This window comes from Chiroxiphia lanceolata, chromosome 3, assembly GCF_009829145.1.
Source record: "Chiroxiphia lanceolata isolate bChiLan1 chromosome 3, bChiLan1.pri, whole genome shotgun sequence".
NCBI lineage: Eukaryota > Metazoa > Chordata > Aves > Passeriformes > Pipridae > Chiroxiphia > Chiroxiphia lanceolata.
In genome coordinates this window covers 50,269,219-50,295,143 of record NC_045639.1, presented here as the reverse complement: position 1 = coordinate 50,295,143, position 25,925 = coordinate 50,269,219, and the positions used below count along the sequence as shown (strand labels likewise).

The following is a 25,925-nucleotide window of genomic DNA, read 5'->3' as shown; positions in this document are numbered from 1 at the left end:
GAACAGAGGTTTTCTGCTCCATTACTCTTGCATGTTAGAGTCAGAGCCGACACATGCAAAATGATAACATCCTGCAGCAGAAGCAAAACTCTGATCAAGGAAATGAGCTATGCAGGAGGGATGGCATAAAAAAAAAAAAGATATTTAAAACAATAAATACTTCTACACATGAAACACCAGTCCAAGTGTCTTAGCGCCACACAGAGAAGTGCAGACATAGGTAAACACTTAGCTTAACTACTGATGAAATGCAGCTTCAGAGAGAACACACTGTTACAGCATATCTGCTTCTAGTGTTAGGGAGGGAAGAAAAATCATGCCTCTCAGCTTGATGCAAATGCTGGAATCTATTGAACTTAACATATCACTGGGGGAAGTGTTTGACGCTCTCCCCTTTGCCAACAGTGAAAACAGAAGGGTATTTTTTCATCCATCTCAAATACACTCCATTCAACACTAAGGCTAGGAGCCACAGGGGCTGAAAAGCATTCTACAATGATTTTGAAAAACATAATTCATTAGCAATTACAGAGAAACTGCAGCTTTTGTAAAGCCTGTAACAATAACAAGTGAGGCAGTGCTAACTCATAAATCCACTTGTAACAAACAGAAGCAGAATCCAGCGAAATTACAGCACAAACACAAAAAAAACCCCTAACAGCAATGGGCTTCAGAGAAAGAAAAGTCAATACAGAAACACAGCATTCTGCAGTAGGGAAATCAAATACCTTCTGATCAATTTTCCAAACAAGATGAAGGAAGCTCCGAACTATGGTAGCTGCCTTTGTACTAAAAACATATTAATATAAAGGCACATGAATGCAACCAGGACACAGCAGGTCTTAGATTGATGCATTTTACACCCGCTACTCAAATGGTAAAAGAGTGAAGTCCTTTTGTGCCTCTGTACTAGAAATCTTGCTGGTATTAACAGGATGAGCAAGACCTGCCATCTTTGCCTAAAAACCCTTACATCTGTCAGCATTGGCCAAAAAGAGCCAAAAAGAACTTTTGTGAAATAATGATGGAAGATATGGGTTTCCAGGGAGGACTTCAGGATAGTTTTTTGCATCAGGAAGAGCTGGAATGTTTCAGAGGAATGAAAAAAAACCTAAACAAACCATATCAAGAAGGCTTATATGTGAAGACAAAGAGGGTTCAGGATGTGACACAGACAAGGGAGGCACGAGATAAAGCCCAACTAGACATTGTCCAAGTGGGGCCCTTCTTGTGCAGGAGTTGACAACGGACCTGGGGAAGAGTCACCACTTCCCCCAGAGAGATGGTTTTGTCCTATGTGAAAAGGACACAAGGAAGAGAGAAAATAAATGAATAAGCAAACAACAGTCTGTTTCAGGGTACTTTGCAGTAGGAACAGTCTGGCCAGCCAAGTACAGATTCCTTGCCCAGATGCTGGCCCTTTGGCAAGGATGGCTATGGCAGCAGGCTGATACCTTGGCCTCAGCTACTCCCGAACCAATACCCTTAACTAGTGAGGAAAGCAGCACCTCTGAGAGCCACATGGCCCCACCACCATCCTGCACCCTGCTTTTCTGTAATTGCAGGGCCAGGAATTTAGAGTGGTTTTGAAGTTTTGAAGCACTGAGTGATGCAGCTCCTTGCCTTGAAAGCCATGGCAGAATATGTCAAACCTCTCTCTGAATATCAGTGGTCCTGATTTGTTCCTATGTGCTCTTCAAGACACTTTTCAGATCTTACCAATTCTTCATTTTCATGTACACAAAGCTGTATTATATTTTTATTATTTGCCTTGAATTTCCCTTCAGCATTTTGAAGAACAACAAGAGATGTATTCTGGTTTTGAAAAGTGGCAAGGAAAGAGAAGGGGAAGCTCAGGTTAAGACCAATGCCTCCAAGAGAACATCTACAGGTGTGCTATAAATTCTTTCAGACGTACCACGGAAGCGTAGGCTAACACAGGTCCGCTGTCATATTTGTATACATACTATACCTGTGCACCTACACACCGATGTTCATGTCTCCAACACATGCAATTTCAGATGATCTATACTGCAAATGAATGGAGGCTTTTGTGCTGACTTAATCAATACACTCAACGCTCAGGGATTCTTGTGAAATGAGTTGTTGTTGTAATACCGATGACTTTTTCTGCAAGTACACCCCCTTTCACATCATCATTTACTGTGATAGCTGACAATGTAAAAACTACGTTTTGTTCACTTTATGTTGTATCAAACAATAAGTTACCAATGAATTATTCAGAAGACCTGTAGCAGAAAACAGAAACTACAGTTGACTTTGAGATACTAAGGCCTTAAAAACCCTGGTAAAATTAAGGAGGAGGTAAATGAAAAGAAAGCTCTACTCATTAAGAAATCCACAAAGGTTTTTTTGTATTCCACAGATGCATGGAGTACCAGCAATGAAGTCCTTCATTTCAGGGGGAAAAAAAAAGACAAAATTTTGCATTAATTTCATTCTGGGAAAGCAAGTGATTTGCTTGACTTCAGTAAAAAGGAGACATCTAACAAAATTATAAAGGTTATCTAAAGGGAAGCAATGGGTATTTTAGTTTAAAACTTCCCCCCACTTTTTAATTTTTTTTTTTTTTATAATTTATGTTGAACAATAAGCTGAAGGGCATTTTGTGTCAGAAACTTCCATCATAGAGTCACTGTAATGCACAGTAAAATTGGACAGTTCTCTCCATTTCTTTTGCTTGAGACACCTCAAAGCAAAACTCAAAAACATATGAAAGACATCCGACTCTTTCTGTTAGATTCTTTAGTTGTAGTGGGCAAAACCAAAATTCAGAACTCTAAGAGCATCATGGGCAGTGGAAGAAACACAACAATTCACAAGAAATCTGGCACCGCCCTTTGTTTCTACAACTGTTACTCTCTAGGCTGCCTGTGGCTGCAGTCAGGCCATGCTCTACAGAGCTCCTGACTTCCTCTTGGCTTCACATGCCCCTGGGAAAACTTGCACCTACATCCAAGTTCCCAATTTTAAAAAGTCTGTATGTATAAAGGTTCATATACCTGCTCTGTGGGTTTTTTTAAACATGAAATCAAACCTTTCAGAACAGAACTAAATCCCTTATTTAATTCCAGAAAATGGAATTAAGACTTTCTCACATTCAGCATAGAATTTCTGAAAGTTTTAGTGCTACTGCTCAGAAAATGGATGTAACTTTCAACCTTTCAGGGAAGTGAAAGAATCCAGTAAAAAACCCCAACAAACAAACAAAACTAAACCCCTAAACAACACAAATAAACCACACCAACCCCACCAGGAAAAAGAGGCAACAGAGTCATGTAACAGAGAACTGAGCTGAGCCAGGACCTGAGCCACATTATCCCACATCCCTGGCAAGCGGTCTTATCATGAGGCTCTGCCCACACACAAGTTTACTGGTTTTCTCATCTTTCCATGAAGAAATTCAAACAGCCTACTGTTACATCCTTTTGTGCAGCAATAATTATGTCAAAACTTTAAACATTTGGGCAAAATGGATTCTTGCTTTCCAGCTCACAGTAACTGTACCTCTTTTTTCCTCTTTCAGAGGTTAAAAACATCAACAGCTGCCAGCTCAAAAGAAGCAGACATCCTGAACACAGGTCTTTGTTGGCAGTAAGCCTTACAGCCCAAGCTTTCAAGCCATCCATTCTCTGTGGTTTAGACTGGGTAAGCTCCTTCTGCTGATTTGCCCTGTCAGTTTACTGTTTTTAATTCAGCTAAGTTCCTGCTTAGTGACTTCTGTGTTCATTATTTCATGAGAATACTGCAGTCGAAAAGTTGTAACAGCATTAGATATGCTGTATATTTCACAAGTTATAAATATGGAGGGCTGGTGGGGTCTGACCCCCATTTCAGCCACTCTGACAAAGGAAAGAGCAGGAATACAAACAAGGAAAGGTTTTGAAAAAAAAATTTCTATCAGACAAGCTTGTGTCAGCATACTGGGAACTGACTCTCTGAAACCATTTTTCTATTACAATAAACTCATTCTGAAGAAACAGTTTATATCAGGATTCTTTTTAAGAAGGCTCTTGAAGCAGGAAAAAAACTGCTCATACTGGGGGAAGTTTTCATATAGATATATATTTCTAGAATATGACTTTTATAACAATTCAAAAAGTAGAATAAATGTTTAACTTGAAATCAAACTAGTTCTGTTTACTATGCAGATATGTGAAACTGAACACCTGAAAATTAAGACTGATACTATGAATTCATTTCCTAGAGCTGGACACTGAACTGGTCACTCTCAACCTGCATAAAAGCACTCCAGGAATGTGAGGGGGTGAGGGGAAAGACGCAAGGTTGATAGTTGGATGCTACCTTCAAAGTCTCCTAGAAAGTGAGAAATTAATTTCTCGAACAAGAGAACTGAAAACAAATTAATGCAGAAAAGGATTAGCCCACAAATTGCTAGTCTGTACTTACATATCCTTCCTCCTATAAAAACTGCCTTTGGCAAAAAAACCCCAAATTTTAAATTAGCCGTTCTCGCTTTACCTTTGAAATTGAAGTCTACATTTGATGGATACTTTGGGCCAGAACATTACTTAAGTCATCACCGGTCACCACATGATGATTATCATCAAACTGAATTTCAAATCAACTCCGATGCATTCTTTAGCCTCAAAGCCAACATGGAAGATTATTCCCATCATAGGGAGAAATTATTATTGAATGCCATTATACTATCTGGCACTGTTCTGTAGATTTATATAGACGATACACAGCACCCCTGTTTGAGAATATCAAGAAGTAATTATTGCCTACTACTCATTCATGATAAAAATCTTTACCTACGCAAGTACTGATAGAAATATTCTTCATTTTCTATTTACATTAAAGTAAGACTGGGCTAAAAACTCATATGCCATAGATGGAGTAGTTAACAGGACCAGCCCCAATTGGGTGGTGCAGCAAATGGAAGCCTTGCTCTATGGGATTACTGCTGCAACCAGTTTTGCTTTGAAGGATAATGGTGCAACAGTGACATCTGACAGCTCCAATCAGCACAACTGCTGGTAAGGGATTAAATTAAAGGCTTCAATCATGCCATTAACAGCTACCGCTGTTGGGCCAGGCTCCAGCCCAGCTTTGGAGCTCCAGCCAATTTTTGCAAAGCTCAGCTGTTCTGCTGAGAAAGCCCAAGTGGACTCCTACCACATGACCAGCACTTGGGGTAGAAGGTAGATTTTGCCCTGGCACATAGGCCAGACAGAAGAAAAGTGCTTAATACAGGTTTCAGCGATTCTTAAATTTAAAGGGCAACAAATCCAAATTCTGAGCTTGTGTGAAGCAGCTCTAAGATGCTCATCCTTTTTCTTTTTTCAAAGCAGAAGGCTTCTCCATAAGAGAAGCAGTACAAGTAAAAACACTCTCCCCAAGAGCCACAGCAGCTTCCTGGTGAGATCAGGTTTGTGCTGTCCCTGGTGGTGATTGCTGCTCTTTCCAGCCCGGAGGCATCACAGGATCGCACAGGATGGGGATGCACAGTTTTGCTTTGCCCGGTTGTGTTTTTATGCAACAATATTACATCACAGACTGAGCGAGGGTCTTTTCCAAACAAAAGACCAGTTGTTGAATGATGAACAAACTTAGTACCAAGAATGTCTGCAGATAAAAAAATAATCATGATACTGTTATGTCCTGCTTACAGACAAAGCATTTGAACCTCAGCAAACATCCATCCTTCAGTAATCACAGATAACTCAGACCCAAAAAATCTGCAAAGAAAGCTGCCACCACTACTCCAAGCAAATCATCTGTAATCATTATCCACAGCTGTTCACTGGAGAATTAAGAGTGCTGCAGTAAAGCATTCTCCCGTGTAACATTTTCTCCTTACTCATTCCTGAAGCAGCAACTACAGTAGGTTTCTCCCCAAGTTCCACTTGAAACTTCAGCCTTTTTCTCCAAGAGACTATGGGTCACACTTGACTTTAAAATGGATACACAGAACTGGCCTTGTGAAAACGAAGCTCAAGTGCAGGGCAGACTTGCACTCCAAGAGCCACCCACAGTTTTTCAGTGATGCAGTGTGTACAAGTAGCACATGCACTTCATTCTAGCAAAGCCTGTACAGCTTTGCACTCCCTCATGCACCTTTTTATTCCCCCTATCCACTAAGGGCCAAGTTTTACTATTAAAGGAGTATTGCAGTCACAGGTAATCAAACCATGGCATTAAAAACACTGACATGCATTGCTTTGAATTTTTGTAACTTGTCTTTCAAACACACATGAAGTGAAACAGAGGCCTCAGCAATCAACAATAACTTTTGTTCGGAGGTCCATTCAAAACTCAGCCCCTTTGTTAACAGCACTAAACACTTATGCAGGCAATCTGGGAGCACAAGTGTTGGCCACAATTTACAGGGATGTCCTGATAAATTAGGTAAAACTAGCATGTTAAGTGAGTATACCTCATCTGTACTGCTTCTGATTCTGTCCACCATCCCACTGTGGGAAAGTGAGCTAATGGCTATGTGGGGTCTAATTGTCAGCTGGGATTAAACCATGACAGTACTTTTTGGTGCCCAGCGTGGATCTTGCAGGGTTCAAGATAACAACAGATTTGACTGGAACGTGCTAGATTGAATTTATAGCTGCAATTGCTGATTAGCTATTAATTGGCAGGTGCTTGTAATGAGCCTTACTTGCCTGACTGTATATTAGTCTACGCTCATTAGTGGCTGGTTTTTGCTTTCTCTGCATGCTGTGCTGCTTATCACCTTACTGTGCTGTGCCTGGGCACATTCTGATAACAGCAGCAGCGATGCGCCTGGGCTGACGTGTCTGTGCTGATGGACTGGACTGGCTGCAACTCCAGTGTGAACTCAAAGGGACTGTGACCTGTGGATGAGACCACGTGGGAGCAGCTAAATCTTGAAGCATCTGTAGCTGTGGTTACATCTGTGCCTCAGCAGGAATACTTCTGAAGGGGTGGTGGCCCAAGGATAAGTCCCTGACAGAGCAGATAGATCTTGAAGCATTAGTGGGTGTGGCTAAATCCATGCTGGAGCATCTGAAAGTGTGTGGCCATGGATAAGCCCACAACAGAGCAGGTATTCCCCTGGAGGGACTCCAGCCATGGGTAAGATCATGATAGAGCAGGTTTATTTCTGAAGGGACTGTGGCTGTGGGTAAGGCCACACTGGAGCAGGGACACCTCAAAGCAGCTGTGACTGCGGGTAAGACTGTGCCACAGCAGCAATACCCCTAAAATGACTGTGGCTCATAGATAAAGGCTCCACTTTGAGAAGGTATAGGCATAAGGGACTGCAGTCTGTGAATAAGTAGGAGCAAGGGAAGGAGTTCACTGCAATGTTCAATGCTATAGTCTGGCTCAAAGGGACAAGGGGCAGAGATTGTAATGGATATAGCTTTAAATCACTGTAAGCCATTATTTGACTTGCGTGTTAAAATAACGACTATAGCAGGAACCACATAAAGCAGTGGAGGACAAGTCTTACAAAAAGCAGTTCAAATGCAGCAGCAAACTGATCTGAACTGGCTTTGGTGCCCAGTAATTCCACACAACACACCACCTCTCCTGTCCTGAGCAAACTCAATAAGACATTTATGGACACTGTACAGGGGAGGTTCCACAGACTAGGAGAATAATATCTGTGTATTGCATCAAAGGATAGAAAGGGGGTGGCAGTTAATAAGGAAGTGTTGGATAGCGTGGCACTGAGTATGGTGTAGATGATATGGAATAAGGAGTGAAGAAAGTGCTAGTTTTGGCTGGAGTAGAGTTAATTTTCTTCACAGTGGCTAGTATGAGGCTCTCTTTTTGATTTGTGCTTGAGACAGTGTTGATAATTAGGGATAGTTTTGGTATTGCTGAGCAGTGCTTACATAGAGTCAAGGTCTTTTCTGCCTCTCAGCCAACCCCTCCAGCAAGTAGACTTGGAATGCACAAGAAACTGGAAGGGAACACAACAGGGATAGCTGACCCCAACTGATCCAAGGGATAGTCCATACCATGTGGCATCATGCTGAACACATACCGATGGGAGAAGGAAGGAAGGGAGGACACCTGGAGTGATGGCATTTGTCTTCCCAAGTCACGGTTACATATGATGGAGCCTTGCCTTCCTGGGCCACAGGAAGCAGTGAATGAATTCGTTGTTTTACTTTGTTTGTGCACACAGCTTATGCTCTACTCATGAAACTGTCTTTATCTCAACCAATGCGCTTTTTTACTTTTAGTTTTCTGATTGTCTCCCCCATCTTACCAGGGGTAGGAGACTGAGTGAGGAGATGTGTTCAGCTTAGTTGCCAGCAGGGGTTAAACCATACCTTGAAGGCCAGCCAGAGCAAGCAAGCTCCACATTAAGACCAGATGATTTATGGACAATATAAAGGCCATCTCTTACTGTCATGCTACAGGAACTTGGGGCTTCTTCAGTACTCCTACTTCATAAAACTAATTCTTCCTAATAATCTTCTAAAAAGCTGTGTACATTGAACAGAAACACACCAAAACTGACCTACCAGAAAGAGAAATGAAATATTACAGACGATGACATAGCAAGCACAAGACTAGAAGTGACAAAGAAAATGTTGGCAGTTGGGAAACATGTAGTAAGAGAAAGAGAGCAGTAGATGGTACTCAGTAATCCTCAAGAAGTGTTGAGCCAGACCTCATCTTGGAGATATACAAAATACCTGGAATAAAGTACTATCAGCAAAACCATTAAAAAGCCCAACCAATTACACAAAATGCTCAAAGAGAAAGGCATTAGCAAAGGTACAAAGAAACATAAAACTCATAAACATCTACTAAATTAGACCCACAAGTCCAGAAACCTTGATGCCTCTTAACATTGCCATATTGCTACAAGCGATAACAATCTAAACCAAATGGCAGTCAAAGCTTTAGACAGGAAAAAGCTATTGAAGTCAAACCATTTCAGTTAATAATTTGCTGCTAAGAACTTTCAGCTCTGCTTTGTCATTGCTGGCACTCCCATGGAGTAAGCACACCGTGAGCTGCCTGCCCGCCTGCAAGAAGCATAGTTTGCTGCAGGAAGAGAGCATGCTCAGTCTTGTCTCCTCTTCCCTCCAACGTATGTAAATTACTCATGCAAAACTCGATGAACAAATGACCAAACGCCCCGTCTTTGCAAATGTCTTTGTGTAAGCATTATGACTCAGTTTGCTAGTAGGTACTCCAACTAAATTAATTTACCGTGGTAAGGAAAATCTGAGTGAAGTAAAACTTAAGCTGTACGAACACCTGCAAGAGTTTCTAAATGCCTGGGTATTTGCAGCCAAGACCTGCTTGTTTGGGCAGGTGCTGCCACTGTTATGGGAGTGTCCATGGTACAAATTCCTCCACTCAACTGTCTTCAGCAGGGAAAGCTGCCCAGGCTTCTTGGAAACAAATCTGCTCTAATCACGACAGCAACTAAACGTCTTGACTAGAAGTTTCATTTTTTTTTCTTCTCACACTCCCCTTGGTACCTTAGGGGCTTTTTTCCAGGTTATGGCCCTAACAAGTTTTAGTTACAAAAAGGCTGATGTAGGCTCTCAGCAGTGCATAAACCATATAATTTAAAGTTTTTATGGTTTCAGATCCAGTTCTAACACAAATGTCTCCTCAACAATATTGTCTCTTATTCAAAGTTATGTGCAGTCTGTGGATAAGTGCATGCCAATGCATTTTCAATTACACAAGATTTTGTTAAAAAACAAGTGAAATAATACATTAGTAAATGTAGCTGAAACTACAGAACAATCTCTCATATGCTACACTATACTTTCACATACATGAGCACATCCCTTTAAATCTAAAAGGTATTAGATCAAGTGTATTGCAACATGCAATGTCTATAAATGTCTACTCATGTCTATAAAGAAAAGAGGGGTTTATGCACTTCCACTGATTTTCAAGTCAGAAAGAGACACACTGCAGTTCACCAGCATCAACTTTTATTCCCTGTCTTTCTCATCTGCTCTTCATTTAGCTTAATCTACGATCATTCTTATATATATTTTTAATATAATATTTCAGAGAAATTGAGGGGTTAGGATAGCAAAGCATTTAAGCACATGCCTGGCAACAGTACTAGTATTTTTAGGCTTTGGTGTGTTTTTGCATGCTTTACTGGATGGAGTCCCGATCACACAGGACAGAGTACAAGCTGTAAGAGAAGTTAGCAAATAATACAGATACCTTCATTTTTCATTGTATGGGATTGCAGTTCCTATAGAAAATGCAGCTTTCACATTTCATAGTGTGTAAGCCACAGTTTCCATACAAATACCCAAGCCTTTAGAGGACAGAAATATCTTTTTAAATTTGGAAAAAGAGTAAATCACTTGCTGTCCAAGCATACACAGAGGCCACTCTTCATCAGTGCAACAGCTCACAGAAGTAAAGAAGACAAGAGGGTGGAAACTGGTCAGTGAGGGCTCCAGCAATGATAGGGAGATTACCTGAAGCCTGCTTCATTATTCAGCATTCCTTATAAATGCCTGCAAATCCTCACACCCAGGTATACTCCTTACACATTGAAATTCTGTGAGGGTTCCTGTGACTACAAAAGTGGATTTAACAGAATTGCTCAGATGTCAAAGATCTACTGGTACTTCGCACTTCTGAAAGCAAGCTCCAAATCTTAACGAAATTGTAATGCCAAAGTCTGATTAATTTCTGATTTGAAACAATGCTTCTGCCTTGTGTTTTCCTGTCCTTGACATGTACTCAATTCTAGCTTCATGAAAACAACACATGGCAAACATACATGCTATCACAGAGCCTGTTTTTGTATCACATGTAGCTCACTATAACTTTTAAAATGCCAAAATTTAAGCTTAAGTAAGGTGACAGCATTGATTTGATGTGATCTTTATACTGTTTAAAGAGTAACTAAATTGCCTCCCAGATGTCATCTTGAATTAGACACTATTAATTACATAAACTCAATTATTGGCCTTTTATATTAACAGTTTTGTTTCCTCACACCTTCACTACACTTCAGATCTAATTAAGAACCAACTTTTAACAGCACAACATTTCACACCGAATGGATTCTCACAGCTCTTCTGCAGCTGTTCTCCCTTGACAAGGCCTTGAAATGCCTGCAAGGATTCAAAATGCTGCTGCTGTTGTTTAGGTATTAAAATGTGAGGTTATCTCAGTAGATCACTCCCACTCCAGTCCCTTTGCTGGCTATGCAAGATATCTGCTGTAAAAACTGTTCTTCACGGCCTCTGCCTGTTTGCCACTAAATTAATCTGTTTTCTTTGCACGTCCTTGGCTTCTCTAGCACTGGCAAATGCTCATCTTTTACACCATTCCTTTCTATCACTTCAAGTCTCAGTGTTAGAGGACAAAACCACATTTTGAAATTTACTGAAAAAAGAAACTGATCAAAATGAAAAAGGAATGAACTGTTTGCTTTACTATCTTGCAAATCCATTTCTTGGTATCTATAAATATGACTATAATCATTATTTTAAAAATAATGGAACTGTTTTGGCTAGTACTCCATGTAAAATAGGAAGAGTTACAAAAAGACCACTGCAGTTTTACAGGCTGGCATGCAAGGCTAATTTGAGCCCATCTCCCTTTCCAGCAACATCTCCCATCTCTCTAATTCCAGGTACACTACAAGGCCATAAATTTTGATGTTCTCCATATCACAAAAAGGGAAAGTAAAAGCCTTCAAAGAGGAAAAAAGTTTCCTCCAGAGTTTTCTTTTGCATATTTTGCACCTTGTATTGCCTCAAGTGAAATATTTGCTTTTTAGAGCTGTTTTTAATACACACTGTCCTAGTCTCTGTGGGACCTGCTCCCAAAGGATTTTTCCACAGCTACACACTTAAGAGACATGATTTATGTGGTGACCAAGAAAAACACAATGCACTGCACTATTGTCAGGAAGAGAAAAACTAACCCAAACCTACTCAGTCTTAAGACTATACCTCCCACCAATACAGCCACTGGGTTCAAATATAGCCACTGCTTTGAATTCTCTCAGTAGTACTGCTGAAGAACAGATCAGCACCTCAACTGGCAAAACTGGAAAAAATCATGGTGTGATGGTCAGAAGAGAATGCAGCCCAAAGCCCAAACACAGAGGAAACTGCTTCAGAAGATGGTGTTTCTCGGGAGGAAAATCAGCGCAGTGCTGATGTGTCTAAATTAGACTTGACATTACTCAGACTCCTGTGATCTTTCAATGTACAGCAAGGCTTTTGCCATTTCCAGCAATAAACTAGATCAATGCAGTGCTATGTGATTCAGAGTTCATCCAGTAAACCTATAAAGAAAAAAAGTTATTCTTTGTAACTTTCCTACGCTCTGGCTGCAAACATTCTGAACAAGGCTCTCCAGGACTTAGAAGCCTGAAAGACCCAGGATATCGCATCACAAAAAGTGAAAAGCAACTATTGCTAATGCCTGTTCTGCCCTGAATTGCCAAAAACATTCATAACATGCTTCCTACAATGCCCAAGACAAGGAGGAGAATTGTCTGCTACGAAGATAAAAACAGTGTGGAGAACCCAAACGAAAAACCTAAACCCATCACAAACACAGTATAAAAACTAAAGTGTTTCCCCTCTCATCTTCTATGAATGGCATTCCCAAAACAGCAAGAAGGATATCTAGTGAGGTGATCCTCTGAGAAAGTAACACAAAACACTCTGTGATTGTCTCCCATTCAGTATTAGACAAATCTCTCTCCATATTAGAGGGATGTGTATCCAGTGTTTCTGACTGCGTATTTTTATTAGACAGACTAGATAAAGATTAGACTTGATCACTAAAGGAAGGGGTAGCCATCTCTAGGGGTCCAAGAAAGAGACAACACAGACAGAAAGGAGCTATTTTACTAATAGTCTTTGTGAAAGCAAATTTGGCAAAGGCCCCAGCAAACAGATAAAGTCTACTTGAGTAGGTTAAATAGTTCACGCTGCCGTATGTAATTGCATGGCTACTGTTAGGTGCTTAATTTTTAGAGTAATAACCATTTTTAAAAAATAAATGGAGGGAAGATGAGGAACAGAAGAGTATAACTGCTTTTTAAATGACAATCCATTTCCCTCAAAACTCATTTTTCTCAATTTGCCTTGCTTTATTAAAAGTGTGTGTGTGCCAAGTTGAGATAACATCTCTTACTGTTATAATTTTTAGTCTATGCAGCAATTCATGTTTGCTCTTTGTGAACTCTAGCTCTGATTCTGGATACACACTCAGGAGCAGCCCTGCAGACTTCATGGACTGTGACTATACTTCAAACACATAAAAAAGCCCAACTGCATAATCTAACTTAATTTTCATCCTCAAGCTTCCTTTGTTTTGAAAGAAACATTTAGTAATTTTGCTCTGAAAGCAGACTTTGAGGAGAACGCATCAGCAGTTAGCACTGTGCCCCTAATTAAACCAGCGTATTTATGGTCTCTGTAAATTCCCTCTGTAGCCATAATGTAACACTTCTATATGCCAATTTCCCAGTCTACGCAAATGTTTTCATATTATCACCACTGCCTTGCTGACTGCTTAAGATAAGGCCCTCATCTAGCATTGCAAAGGGGACTTAGGCTCTGTCATACATTAATGAGAAATGGGAAACATCCACAGAGAGCCTTCAGCTCATCCAGAAAATCTCTCCTGACTGCACAAAAATATTACCTTTTGTAGATTAATTAAAGGGGCAGCATCATGAATATACTTTTTTTTCTCCTTAGGACCCAGCATCTCTTAAACAAACATCCTTAATTTTTGCTGCAACTCATTCAAATGCGAATTTATGTTTCTTTGGTGATTGCTGCTTTCTACACTTGGAGAGCCTTTCACATGTATCTGAATGTATGTCCTGAAATTTTCATCAGGTTCAGAGAATGAACGTTGCTATATTCAGTACTTACGAACTTAATTTATTTTCTTGCAATTTTGAGAAAATTTATCTTGGCAAATGAAAATCTAGAAATGGTCCACAGCCAACTGTCAAGAAAATGGGGAAACTACAAGCAGCAGAACATCCTGCATGCCAAACACCAGGAAAAACCCACTTGCTGAGTTTTTTCTTAGTGTTGCTAAAGAGGCATTTTTGTCATTAGTCACAGGCTTGATCCACACACAATTAAGAAAATGAACTCTGTCAATAGATGCCAGATCAAACTCAAATATTTCCAACAAATTAACGTCTGTATACTTCTGTTTAACCATCTGTAGAATGTATATTTTAGCATACACCTTTGTGCAACACACAGATGCAAATCATATGTAACAGTAATCTGTCTGCCTACGCAGCAATACCATGGCACAAGGAAAGCAACTCCTATGCAGTCTGTCTTCTTCAGATCAGTCATAATCCACTACCTTAAAATATGTTTTCAGAAAGAGATGTCATGATGACGATGAACAGAAGGTAAGTTACACGACATGTCCTTACACTTCTAAAATGATTTTTTACAGGCAAATCAAACAAGCACCACAGAAGTCTCCCTTCCTGCATAGGTTTTAAACTTCTTCTGATGAAGAGTGGTATTTTCCATAGAAAAGGAAGGGGGGCGTTGGTGGGGAAACATGAAAGTAATTTCAGCAGGACTTTGTGAACAGGGTACTATTTCATATTAATAAAAAACAGATCATAAAATAGTCTTTGAACTAAGAAAGTGGCAGACAATATAATAAAAACTATATTAAACATATAGATATATATCGACATATATCATTTATATTCATATATATAGATATATAAAAACCATATTGAAACAATAGAGTCTTTCTCATCAGAAGAGATGTTCAGGATATTGGTTTTGAAACAATGAAAAATAAATCAGGATTTTAAAATGCAGTTCCGTAGAATAACAGAATGTCTGACAATGGGAAACAAGTTACACAAATAATTTTGTTTCACAAAGCAATTACATAAACGTAAATCTGTGCAATATAGTTTGTAATTTGATTTCAAAGTCATCAGGCACAGGAAGAATGCAACTGTGTTTAGTTTGCAAGCAGCTCAGGAAAATTTCAAAGTATATACAAAATAGCAGTTATTAATATTACATAAAATTGAGAAAAAACAATAAACACTTAATTTTACAGCTCGGTTGTATGGAAAAGAAGGTTGGATAGCAGTTGTGTTACAGCCTGAGTTGACTGCTTGATTTTCTTTACTGTACCAAGCAATAAATAAGGCCTTCTGGGTTCAAGATCAAGTAATTAGTTATTAAATTTATGGAAGGCACCACTACAGAAATCAATAAACAGTGACTAAAGAAGCCATTACGAATAAAACAACTTCATAATACTGGTCACTCCACTTGAGAGGATGGCAAAATTTTCTACATAGTACGTAAATACCAAATCAATCCATGGAATATAATTTCCATTGAATAAACTATTTAATATTTTACACATGACCTCTGTGTTGAGACAGGCTAAGTTCTCTCCCATTTTTTTTGCAAGGTCACGTGTAAATACAGGGGGTTCTCTGGACCCTCCACTGTCACTCTTACTTACAGACTGACCCTGTTCTGCAAATATCTACAGTGGCATGTGCTTTTCAGAAGGAGTTGAACAAAAAATATCTACATCAATTAAGACATAATGGGATTGCTCAATTAAAAAGACACCTTAGAACCTTGCCTAATTTATGCCAAATTTAGCGCAGTCTCTATAAATATATATGTATCGGCTCATGTATACATGTTAGATCAATTAATATATGCTTGATCTCTCCTGAAAGGGCAAAAAGGTGCAAAGATGAGACTGTTGTCTGCTTCTATTACCAAGCAGCACAGGGCTGGAAGGTGCTGTCATTACTCATTACAGAGACAAAGGTTGTTTTCATATAAGGCTCCATTCCAGAGGAACAAACATGTCAATTCACCTCCACTGCTAGGGAAATAACTGATGAAAAAGCAGGTTATTCTGGCCTAATGTTTGGAAATCAGATGCTATGCAACATGGAGATCTGAAAGGTACTGCATTTAAACAGAATTACCCAAACAAATGGATCCAGGGTGGGGAACATCTGGAGAGCTAACAGGTTGATAGAAAAGGACACAGGGATTACTGTGAATCATAAACTAAGCATGAGCCTTAGTGCCATGCTGTTGTGTAAAGAACCACCACTGTATTACAAATACTATGAACGCTAAAATAGTTTGCCTAAGGAGACAGTGGAATTAACATGCTGGGACAGTTTTAAAGACAGGTCTGATCAACATCTGTCAAGCATGATAAGAACAGCTGAATCTGTCTCGGGGCAAAGGATGCACCAGGTGATTTCTCAAGATTACAAAATGAAGCCAAGGTAAATTCCATGAAACACAATAGTATTTAAAAATAAAATAGGTTTGGTAACCCACCTTCAACCACAACAAAAAAACCCCAGATATTGCTATACTTGTGTTTCACTTCTGGTTTATACATTTCACACACAACTACAAAAAGAATTTCCACTCCTCCTTTTGCAATAACTGGCAACTTTATCCCAGAGCAGGTGTTGCAACCCTTATCTGGTGTGGTTAAAATGCAGACTGCTTACTTCTAATGGAAACGTCTAATCCAAATCTGCAAGTAAAGAAGTTAAATACACAGCTTAACTTTTCCATTATTTTGTATTTCAAGGGACATTTTACACTTGCATCACCCTCAACTCATGAGTCTTTAAGGGAATGTTTTTGCACAGATTTCTTATCTTTTATATTGTTCCATTGCTATTCTGCAGAAGTAGCAAAGCTGGTTTCACAAAATCACTCCTCTCCACAAAGTAACACCCAACTCAGGGAGGGAAGTATAAGAAAGAATAAGGAATATGGAAGGGTGGAAAAAAGGTAAGGTGTAGGAGGCAGTCAAGGAGAAGAGAAAATGAAGCATGTGGGACAAAATGAATAGAGAAAGAGTCCTGCAAGGACTCTTCTACTCTGAGTACTGAAGAGAGAAAAAGTTATGAAGCTTTGAAAAGACGCATGGGTGGAGTGAAATGAGGAAGGCAGGACGGTATAGGGTGAGTTGCTAAGGGACAGGATGGAAGAGGAACATGGTAAGGACTAGTACAAAGACCAGCCTAGAAAATAAACATTGTGTCATGGGAGGAAAACTATTACAGAAAAAAAGATGGAGGCTCCTCCTCTAAATCTACTGTAACAAGGCAGCACAGAGGCACTATCTGAACTATCACTGAGGGCTAGACAAGATTATTAGAGAACAATGCAGCTTCCTCAGGTATTTTATCCTTCATCTGCTCTGGGAAAGAGGGTGACAAATCCAGCATTAGTAATCAAAACCTTTCATCTGGCACTTAGCTTTTCTGTAACAGAGGTGAAAATAAAAGTCTTATGTTCTAACAGAGATATAAAACCCATTAGAACATTATAGATGCCTTACATGTGATAATAATAATCCATAACATTCTCCATTTTTAACATATCTTGCCACTCAACATAACTGCAGCTGAGTTGATCTGAAGCTGCTGGTAACAGAGGGGATACCAAGATTGATACGCTTATGTTTCAAGAAACTTTTTTTCTCTCCTTTGGTGAGATTTGGAGTTAGGTGTTAAGTGAAAAAAACTGGAGTGTCATCTCTCTCCCCCATTAAAGAGATGAGACGAAATACAGTTCACTTGTATAGTTCCATTTCGGTTGGGTTTGGGCTATGAATAATGATGGATTCTATGTGCTATGGGGTCAGCATTTCTAAGTTATAAATGTTACATTTGTTAAAGCACTGCCATTGCAGAAGACGCGTTCACTTAGAAAAGGAATTAGATTAACACTGCCATCAAATTTTTAGGATTTACTAATTGACAAAATATCTCTCCCTGCAAGTAAATGAAGTTGACAACTTTCAGTGTGTTGCTCAGGTAAGAGAGATCAACTACAGGGAATTGCATTAGCAGTAGAAACCAGAATGGCCTTGTCTAATGTATAAGATTAAATTCAGATAATTTTTTATTTTAAGAAGGAAACTGTTAGGCCTTAGGTCATGGTAAACTGTTGTGATCTCTTACAGAAAATATTCCTGTTTTCAAGTCTGACAGAGGGTGAAAAAGGACTGTGTTCATAAAACAATAAAGGAAAATGGGTATAAAAAAAATACACAAGCAAACACATCCCAGAAATCACAAAAAAAAAAAAAATTCAAGAATTCTAGCTTTTTAAGAGGCCATAACTTGATAAGTAGAGATTTAAAAAGCACTGTAATAGTCTCTAATGAAAGTTTTCATACTTGAAGAGCCAGTACTGTGCAACTAGAAATATCCCTGCAAAGGAATCACGTCAAAATATCTCAATGATAATGACAAAACATGCTTCAGTGCTACGAAGACCCCAAGATTCAACAGAGAAGAATTAAAGAAGCCATTTATGTCAAAGGCTGAAAGGAAACACAACAGGTAATCTGCTATAAGCCCAATGGTGATGTCTTGCCCTAACTATACCTCTTTTACTGTCAACAAAAGCTACTATTGAATACTGCTTGTTTTAGAAATTTAAATAGTTTCAATCAGAAGAATCTCAATGCATCACTACTAAGAAGAGAAGATCAATTGTGTCTGCACTATTTAGAGAAAACAATAATATTTCCTGTTCCATGTAGCACGGACAGAGAAGCTAACACAAAGAGTGTTTCCCACCATACTTCGCTATGCTTCCCATGAAAGTGACTTTTGGCAAAATGCCCATCTCCTTCAACTTCATTACAGACCTTAGATGTTTGAAATCACTCACTCAGATAAAACATCTTCCTGCTTTCTTCTGCATTTGCTTCCTGAACTATGGTCAGGAAGGTATTTCTATTTTTGTAATTTTTAAGAATAAAAGAAATGCATTAAGGACGCAAATTCAAGGGATACTCATGTCCTGCTGTTCCAAATGAAGCTATATTACAAGAAATTCCTTCTGTATTCTTAGGTTTTCACTGAACTTCTGCAGTTTATTTTTTTAAGTTAATAGTTCTAATTCCTACTGTCATTTTGTGAAGCTGGACTAAGATATGGCTAACTTCAATTTTATTCTTTTGTCCAGAGGTGTTTTCAGGCGTACAAAACACTCTATGAAGAAAATGTTCAACCTTTCCACGACTTTCTTTTGTATTCTTTCATTTCTCTTTTCTCATTAGTTTCATCCTGGAGTTTGCAAATTCTCAGGGCAACCTATTATAGTGGCAATCAGAGCCTTGACTGTGGCTTACCACTTCTCCTGCAGTACCTATAACAAAAAGGTCAAAACTGCTATTCAAAATCTTCTACTTTGAGAGGAGATTTTGAATCTCCTTGTGCCTCGTCGAATCGAGCCTGGTCAGTGACCATAACAGATTCACAGAAAAAGAGTATGTAGATGAGTGATGGTGTTTCTGGCAAGCTGGGGCAACCATTCTAGCTCTGAGTCTTTACAGAATTGAAACATTTTTTTGTGCCTTAAAGTGACCAGTTGTGCTATGTTAATGGTTTTAGTCATTACTTATTATCACAAAATATGTTACACTGTCTGTCATGGTTTGAGATTCCCAAGATCCAATTCCCTAGTCCACACTGTCACAGTATCCTGGCCAATGCAGACAGTTCAGGGCTTGCATAAGCACAAATAGCTTGCTGCCTTGGGGCATTTTTCCCACTTTGCAGCCATCAGAGTGTATCACCTGCTTTTCTTCACTTCAGCTTGGTTTTCTACTGACCCTACTCACTGAACTTTCCACCATTTCACTCCTCACCCTTGCAAGCAAGCAATGACTAAATTTCCTTCTTTCCTCTTCTTCCACCTGGCAAACGCAGTGAGAGGTCCCAGCTCCTGGGGCACCTGGTCCAGACAGTCTTGGATTCCTTACCCCATCCTCCCTGCCCCAAAGTTTAGGCTCCTTCCTTCAGCACACCTCACCTCCTGTGACTTAATAGTCTAAATATCCCATCAAAACCCACAAGAGTGAAAAAGTTGAGCAGGAAGCTCCAAAAAGCAAGTCCAGCTACCAAAATTTACCCTCACCTTTCTTTCCTCCTAACCTCCTTTACTCCTTTCAGACTAAAAATTCAGGGAGAAAAATTCATGGTTACTTAGCTTCTATAAAAACTGCTTACCTAAGCCAAACTGGACACTGAAAAGAATGTATTTAATTTGTTTTTCTACATGTTTTTAACAACATGTGTTCCATGTCTAATTACGCCTTGTCATTCAGTCATGGAAAGCTTTATGAGATACTTCATATTTCCATGTTACCAAATAAAAGTGTAAAGTTGATGCAATTCATGGCAGTTTTTTCCATTTCCACTGTTTAAAGAAATTCTGAAGAACATTACCATTTCTTAACAAATTAGGATGATTGCTACTAGACATCTGTATGTTTCAAGAGCAAAAGTGTAAGTTTATGGGTACCACCTGCAAATTAATAGCCAGAACAGAACTAATCCACTAAGGCTAAACACAACTCATTCAAAGGAGGAAAAACAAATAAAGCTTCCAAGTCCCCCAAAATGCTCATCCAGCCTAGTGTTAAGCTAAGTTCTAGTCTTGCTGTTAACTTGGGAGACTACTCATAAACAAAGAGATCAAGGGAGATAATTCGTCTGCTATTGTCTATCCTACAAACAAAATGTTATCCAAACTAGTTATGGAGTCAAAAATAGTAATCAAGAAAAATAAATTTTGCTAGAGGGTCGGCAGCTTAGTTCTCTTTTAGAGTACCATTCCATTGTGAAGTAACCCAAACAGGAAAACCAATTAAAAATAAATAGAATTATATTTTTATTTATTTTATACATAAATGTATAATATAAAAATTTAAAAAAAGGAATCAGAAAGACATTGGACTGAGATTCATATTCCTACTCCACTCTTGTTGAATCATGTTTAAAATATTTAAATTTTTGAACCTGCAAGTGAAGAAGAAAAGATTCACCAGCTTTGTGAAGATAGCTACCTGTAAGATGAGCTGCTGGTATTCCCATTGCTGCACCAGAAACTGTTTATATATGTTAACAGGGTTGATCAAAAGATAAGGTTAAGACAGAATATTAAATCACAGAGCATTTTGCTTCAAGATAGGAGATAAGAGTTCAAGTTTCCTCAGGCAGACGGAAGAACCAAACTTGGGTTTTCTACACCACTGAACCAAACCACCACCTCCTACTACCTTGCACACCATGCTCTTCATTTCTCATGCTTTCCCACAGGTGTTCAAAATTAAATACTTAGTTTGGGGTTTGACAAAAGAGCAATTTTTTCAGCCTTCACCAACTGACATTATGCCAGTGAAACTTATGCATTGTTGAAGAAATCAGTCTCCACCACAGTGCCTCTGCATTTATATTATCCCTGCTATACATCACAAAATCATTTAAAGTAGAGGTAGGATAGCAGGAAGAAGAGATGGCTGGCAACCAGTTACTGACCAGTAGCGCTACACTCTTCACCAGACCTCCATAATCCAGAAGAAAACAGGACGGTTCTCTGCAAGATGCTAGATCAGGAACTCTGTAATAGCCTGGCAGAGTTTTAAGATACATCTGAATTTTGGTTTTCAGAAGTGTGGTCTAGTGGACTGGACTTGAAGCTCAAACCACAAGTCACCCAGAGTGTCCATCACTGTGTACTGCTTCACTGGCTCCTGTGGCCAGTATTTGTTTACAGCGACACCAGGGTACACCAGGACTAATGCCATTGTCTGTTATTAAGTTGTTCTGAACTTACTATAAATTTCATGCTACTCTGTTGCAAATTTAGCTACAGAGGAGGAATTAGGGAATTACATAGGTGAATCTTCATCAGCAGCTGAACCTCAGGGAGGTGAGGCCTAAATAAGGATAATGGTACTAAAATTACCAAATCAAAGGACACAATAAAGGCTAATTAATGTTTTTAAAGGGTTTTGAGGGTGGAAAGTGCTACACAAAGGAGAAATAAAACTATTTTGTTAGCCTCTGTGTAGGCTAGCAAACAAAGGCTCAATTACGCAGCTTAGTTAACCACATGAACAAAACACAGCTACTGTGATGACTGAGTTCCTTCTTACTTCTCGTTTCTGTGACTTGTAGCACCTGTCATATGCTCCAAAACTTTAAAATTTCTCTCTTCTGTCAAAATGGACTTCAGCTATGGCTTAATCTCCTCTGGACTACCAGAACAGGTCTGTGGATGTATCAAGACAGAAAGCTGACAGGAGCATGAAACGTGCCCCTGCGAAGTGAACAGGCAGTGGACTTCTTTCCAACACCGTTTATCAGCCTAATTAGTCTTAAAGGAAGCTTCCAAATTCTGATTTTTCTTTTGCTAGCTTTTTTTAATCTTCCTGATTTATCTGGATGGCTTGTGAATAAAGCCTTCTATAATGAAAATCTTGTCTATTTTTCCACATCTATAAACACTCATTTAATAAGACATTATTCCGGTCTTCTTTACATTCTTAAATGAGCCTCAGCACACAACCATACTGCCACTAGTTTCACATGAAGTGTAAACCACATGGTTGTATCTGTGGTCTTATCAGGAACTTCAACGGCAACAGACAAAATACAGCAACAAACAAAAAATTACCTGTGTGTGTTTCGTAATGAACTTATGAATTCCAAATTTTGCTAATAATTTCAAGTCTTTCTTCTTTAATTAGTTTCTAATCCATGACTGATTTTATTCATCATGCCCCCAAGTAACACAAGAAATTCATCCCTCTGATAAGAAACTGAAATTGAATTATTTTGAAAATATTACCCATCCACTTCATATGTATGTTTTCACAAGATTATTGCCTTTCCCAAATCTATTTGCTTGAAGAACCAAAGAAGCCTTAGAGTCAGGGAAAATCTGGATGTAATAATCCCAAACTACTTTGTTCCCTTATACAAGATACAGCTGCAGTCTAAAACATTGGGGAAAACCTACCAATATAAATCAAGAGGGATATAACATACGGGAGTCAGGAAGAGGGGTTTCCAGCTGATGGCCATTCCTTTTCATTATTTTGTGGAAAACAGATTGATCCATCACCAAAGAAATCACATCTCTTCAAACTGCTTGAGTTCTCCTTCAAACACAAAATTCACAGAACATCTTATTTGAAATGGAGCATTTCTCTGTGTGCTTCAGGCACTGCTGAAACAGGAAACCTACACAACACTGAGAGAAGATAAAGCATGGACAGATCAAAGGAGAGCAGCTGCATAGCACCAGAACCTACATCATGAGGAGTAGGGGCCAGGCCAGCAGAAAAAAAAAAAAAAAGAAGAAACAAGCCCCTTTGAAATCACAGATGGAGGCCGGTCTTCCTCTGGGCATCTTTGTTGGAAGAGCGTCCTTCTGCTTCAGAGAAAGAGACATTCCAAAGCACATACAGATGTGCCCAAATACTCCCGATGTGTTTCTCATTCTCATCACACCATGCTCTTGATTTATCATTGATTAAGACCTGTTTGTTTTCCCTGATGACCTGCAAGGCTCTTAAGTTTCTTACGAGTAATGTTTTTCAACTAACTTCAAGACTTCTGCTTGAACAATATCCTTACTATTCCTTGAGGACACATGGAGGTGTTTCTCTACTCAAGAACTTAGAAAAAGAATAAGCTAGTGCTACAATAAGTTGATATCTAAAGTTGCTGCCACCACCTTCAGCACACACAGATGAACTGGTCAGCAGTGGCTGGGGAACCATAGAAGGAGAGCACAGAAAGTCTGCCTGGGAAATCAAGCTGACGCTATACAAGGACAAAGAGGAGTAATCTAAATAGAAGACATTACACCTTCTAGGTTCATTCTTCTGTTGGTTTAGCTGCTATCACATTACAAAAGTCTGACACTTCCAACACAGCCAATACACATTGCTGTCCTTCCCAGAGTAATGCCACTTAGATGGATATTTTTGAAATCTCCTAGTAATATGTCAATGGCAAGCTGGGCTGCATATCACAGAAATGGTTCACCACAGAGTTTGGGTGTTTTGAGTTTGATTTTGTTAGTTTTGTTTTTTCTGAGGGTTCTTTTGGTTGGTTTTTTTTTTTTCCCCAGCGAGAATACACCTTCTTAGATGACAATTTAATTTGCTTTCTTTTTTAATGATTCTATCCTTTGCACTGAAATTTACCTAATGTCCAGACAGCATAACGCTGTACATTTTCATTTTTACTGTCATTTTTAAATTCTGAAGAGAGAAAGGAAAAAAAAATACACAAAGGGAGCTAAAGTTAGTCCCTTCTCCCCACACATCCTCAGGCTCCAATCAGATGAAATCACAGAATTAATACAAATGTAGTCTGTCAGTCCCAGCAGATCTGCACTGTCTCTGGGATAAAAGAAGAGCACAGTAAGAATATATTCAACTGATCTCAAGTTCAAAGCAAAATTCCTGCTGAATGTAAAGGGATGAGAAAATTACTAAAAATGATGTTAGAAGATTAAGAATACCTAGAAAAACACTTATAAAGCTAAGGAGAATTTCTCCCCTTCACAATTACCAGACTACCAGGAATGAGTTGTCTTTTCTATTTATAATCTAAATATGATTTTATTCAAAACATTATTATCAGCTCAAAAAAAAAAAAATTAACAGTTACCTTTAACAACCTGTTCTTCCTTGACATTGTCAAAAAGATAAACATTTTCAAAAGACTAGAAGTGTGTTAAACAGAAGATCCTGCTCCAAAAACCAAGGACCCTCCAAAAGTATGAAAGAAAGATAAGGTCACCCAAACCATCACAGCTGTGCAGTCTGCTGCGCCTCCAGCCTTTAAACTCTGTCTGTAAATGGACAGATTTTGCCTGAGGGATTACTCATAAATGGGCTTCCAACAAAAACAGTGGTGAGACTGCGGAAGATCATCAGCTTACAGAAAGCTGAGAGATTTTTACACAGACTGTTAGTACTAAGTGGACTAAGAACTGTTTAAGAATGGTATTCACTTTGCTGCATATGGAACAAGCCTTGCTTTATTTTCATGTTTAATGCTAGCTCTATATATAATTGCCTTTGCAGTCTTGGTGTGTGATACATGGGACACTAAAAATAGCCCATCTGTTCCAGAATTTCCACTGTATCTACCTTTGAAAAGCTCCATTAATGATGAAAATGTCACTATAAATTTAACTTACAAAGATAAAGCGTAAAATACTGACTGAGACTGCACACAGAGTAAATCTTCATTAAATATTTTTTATGTAAATTTACCTTATGCATCTCATATTCAGGCAAAATCCCCTTTATTCCAAGCAATACTAGAGAAAAAAAAATAATGATGCTTGAAAGTCCATGTCTTCTACTACCACTTTTTCTTTTGTCTGTCTGCCTCATAAGACTTGAAGACTCCAAAATTAAGGGAAATCTTATCTGTGTGTTCTCCAGCTCTTCTTTTTTTTTTTTTTTTTTTTTTTGTGCTGTAGATACCCTTCTAATCCAACTCAGATGTTGTTTATACTTTGGAGGGCCTCTTGCAGACAGCAAGACAAAACAAAACAGTGGGATCCTGTTCCAGCAATATAGCAATATATAGAGGTGTCCTCTCAGGACAACGGTAACAGCAACCACTACTGCATTTGCAAAGGAGAGGTGATCATTTCATAGCAAGGAATAAGCAGTCTATTTTAGGATCCTGAAATTTTACTGTAAGCAAGATGTAAAAAACAGTGGACATGGCTAAAGCCACCTGCAGAGCAGGCACAGGACTCCACCAAGTTCTTCAGGACCCCAGCTTTCAATTCCAGCTTTGGTGGCTAACTCCCTTGGAGATTTTTAAATACACATCAATTACTGACTGCAACCATTCTGGGTATTTTAGTCTCCTTCAGCAAGGGTTGGCTAGTTTCTCAAGCAGTCTGATGATATTGCCAACTAGTAGTACCGTCTCAGATAAATACACCTCTAAATAGGATAAAGGTTTATTACTCTATCACTCAAATTACTAATTACTCTACTTTTGCTACTTTTCCTCCACTCTGTCTTGCCGGACATACCATTTACATGTGATGACATTATCTAGA

The 25,925-nt window shown here is 38.9% G+C and overlaps 1 protein-coding gene across 10 annotated transcripts in view; it reads right to left on the bottom strand.

Moving 5' to 3' along the window:
- Nucleotides 1-25,925, bottom strand: part of SASH1 (SAM and SH3 domain containing 1) — a 537,788-nt gene that overhangs the window by 67,039 nt on the left and 444,824 nt on the right. Inside the window, exon 1 of one of the 10 annotated variants that reach the window (XM_032683078.1) lies at nucleotides 1,509-1,526. The exons of the other annotated variants lie outside the window; for them this stretch is intronic. Within the exon in view, the coding sequence (XP_032538969.1) occupies nucleotides 1,509-1,523 (15 nt within the window). The 5' untranslated portion in view covers nucleotides 1,524-1,526. Of the gene's footprint in view, nucleotides 1-1,508; nucleotides 1,527-25,925 lie in introns of those variants that run through there. 10 annotated transcript variants of the gene reach the window in all.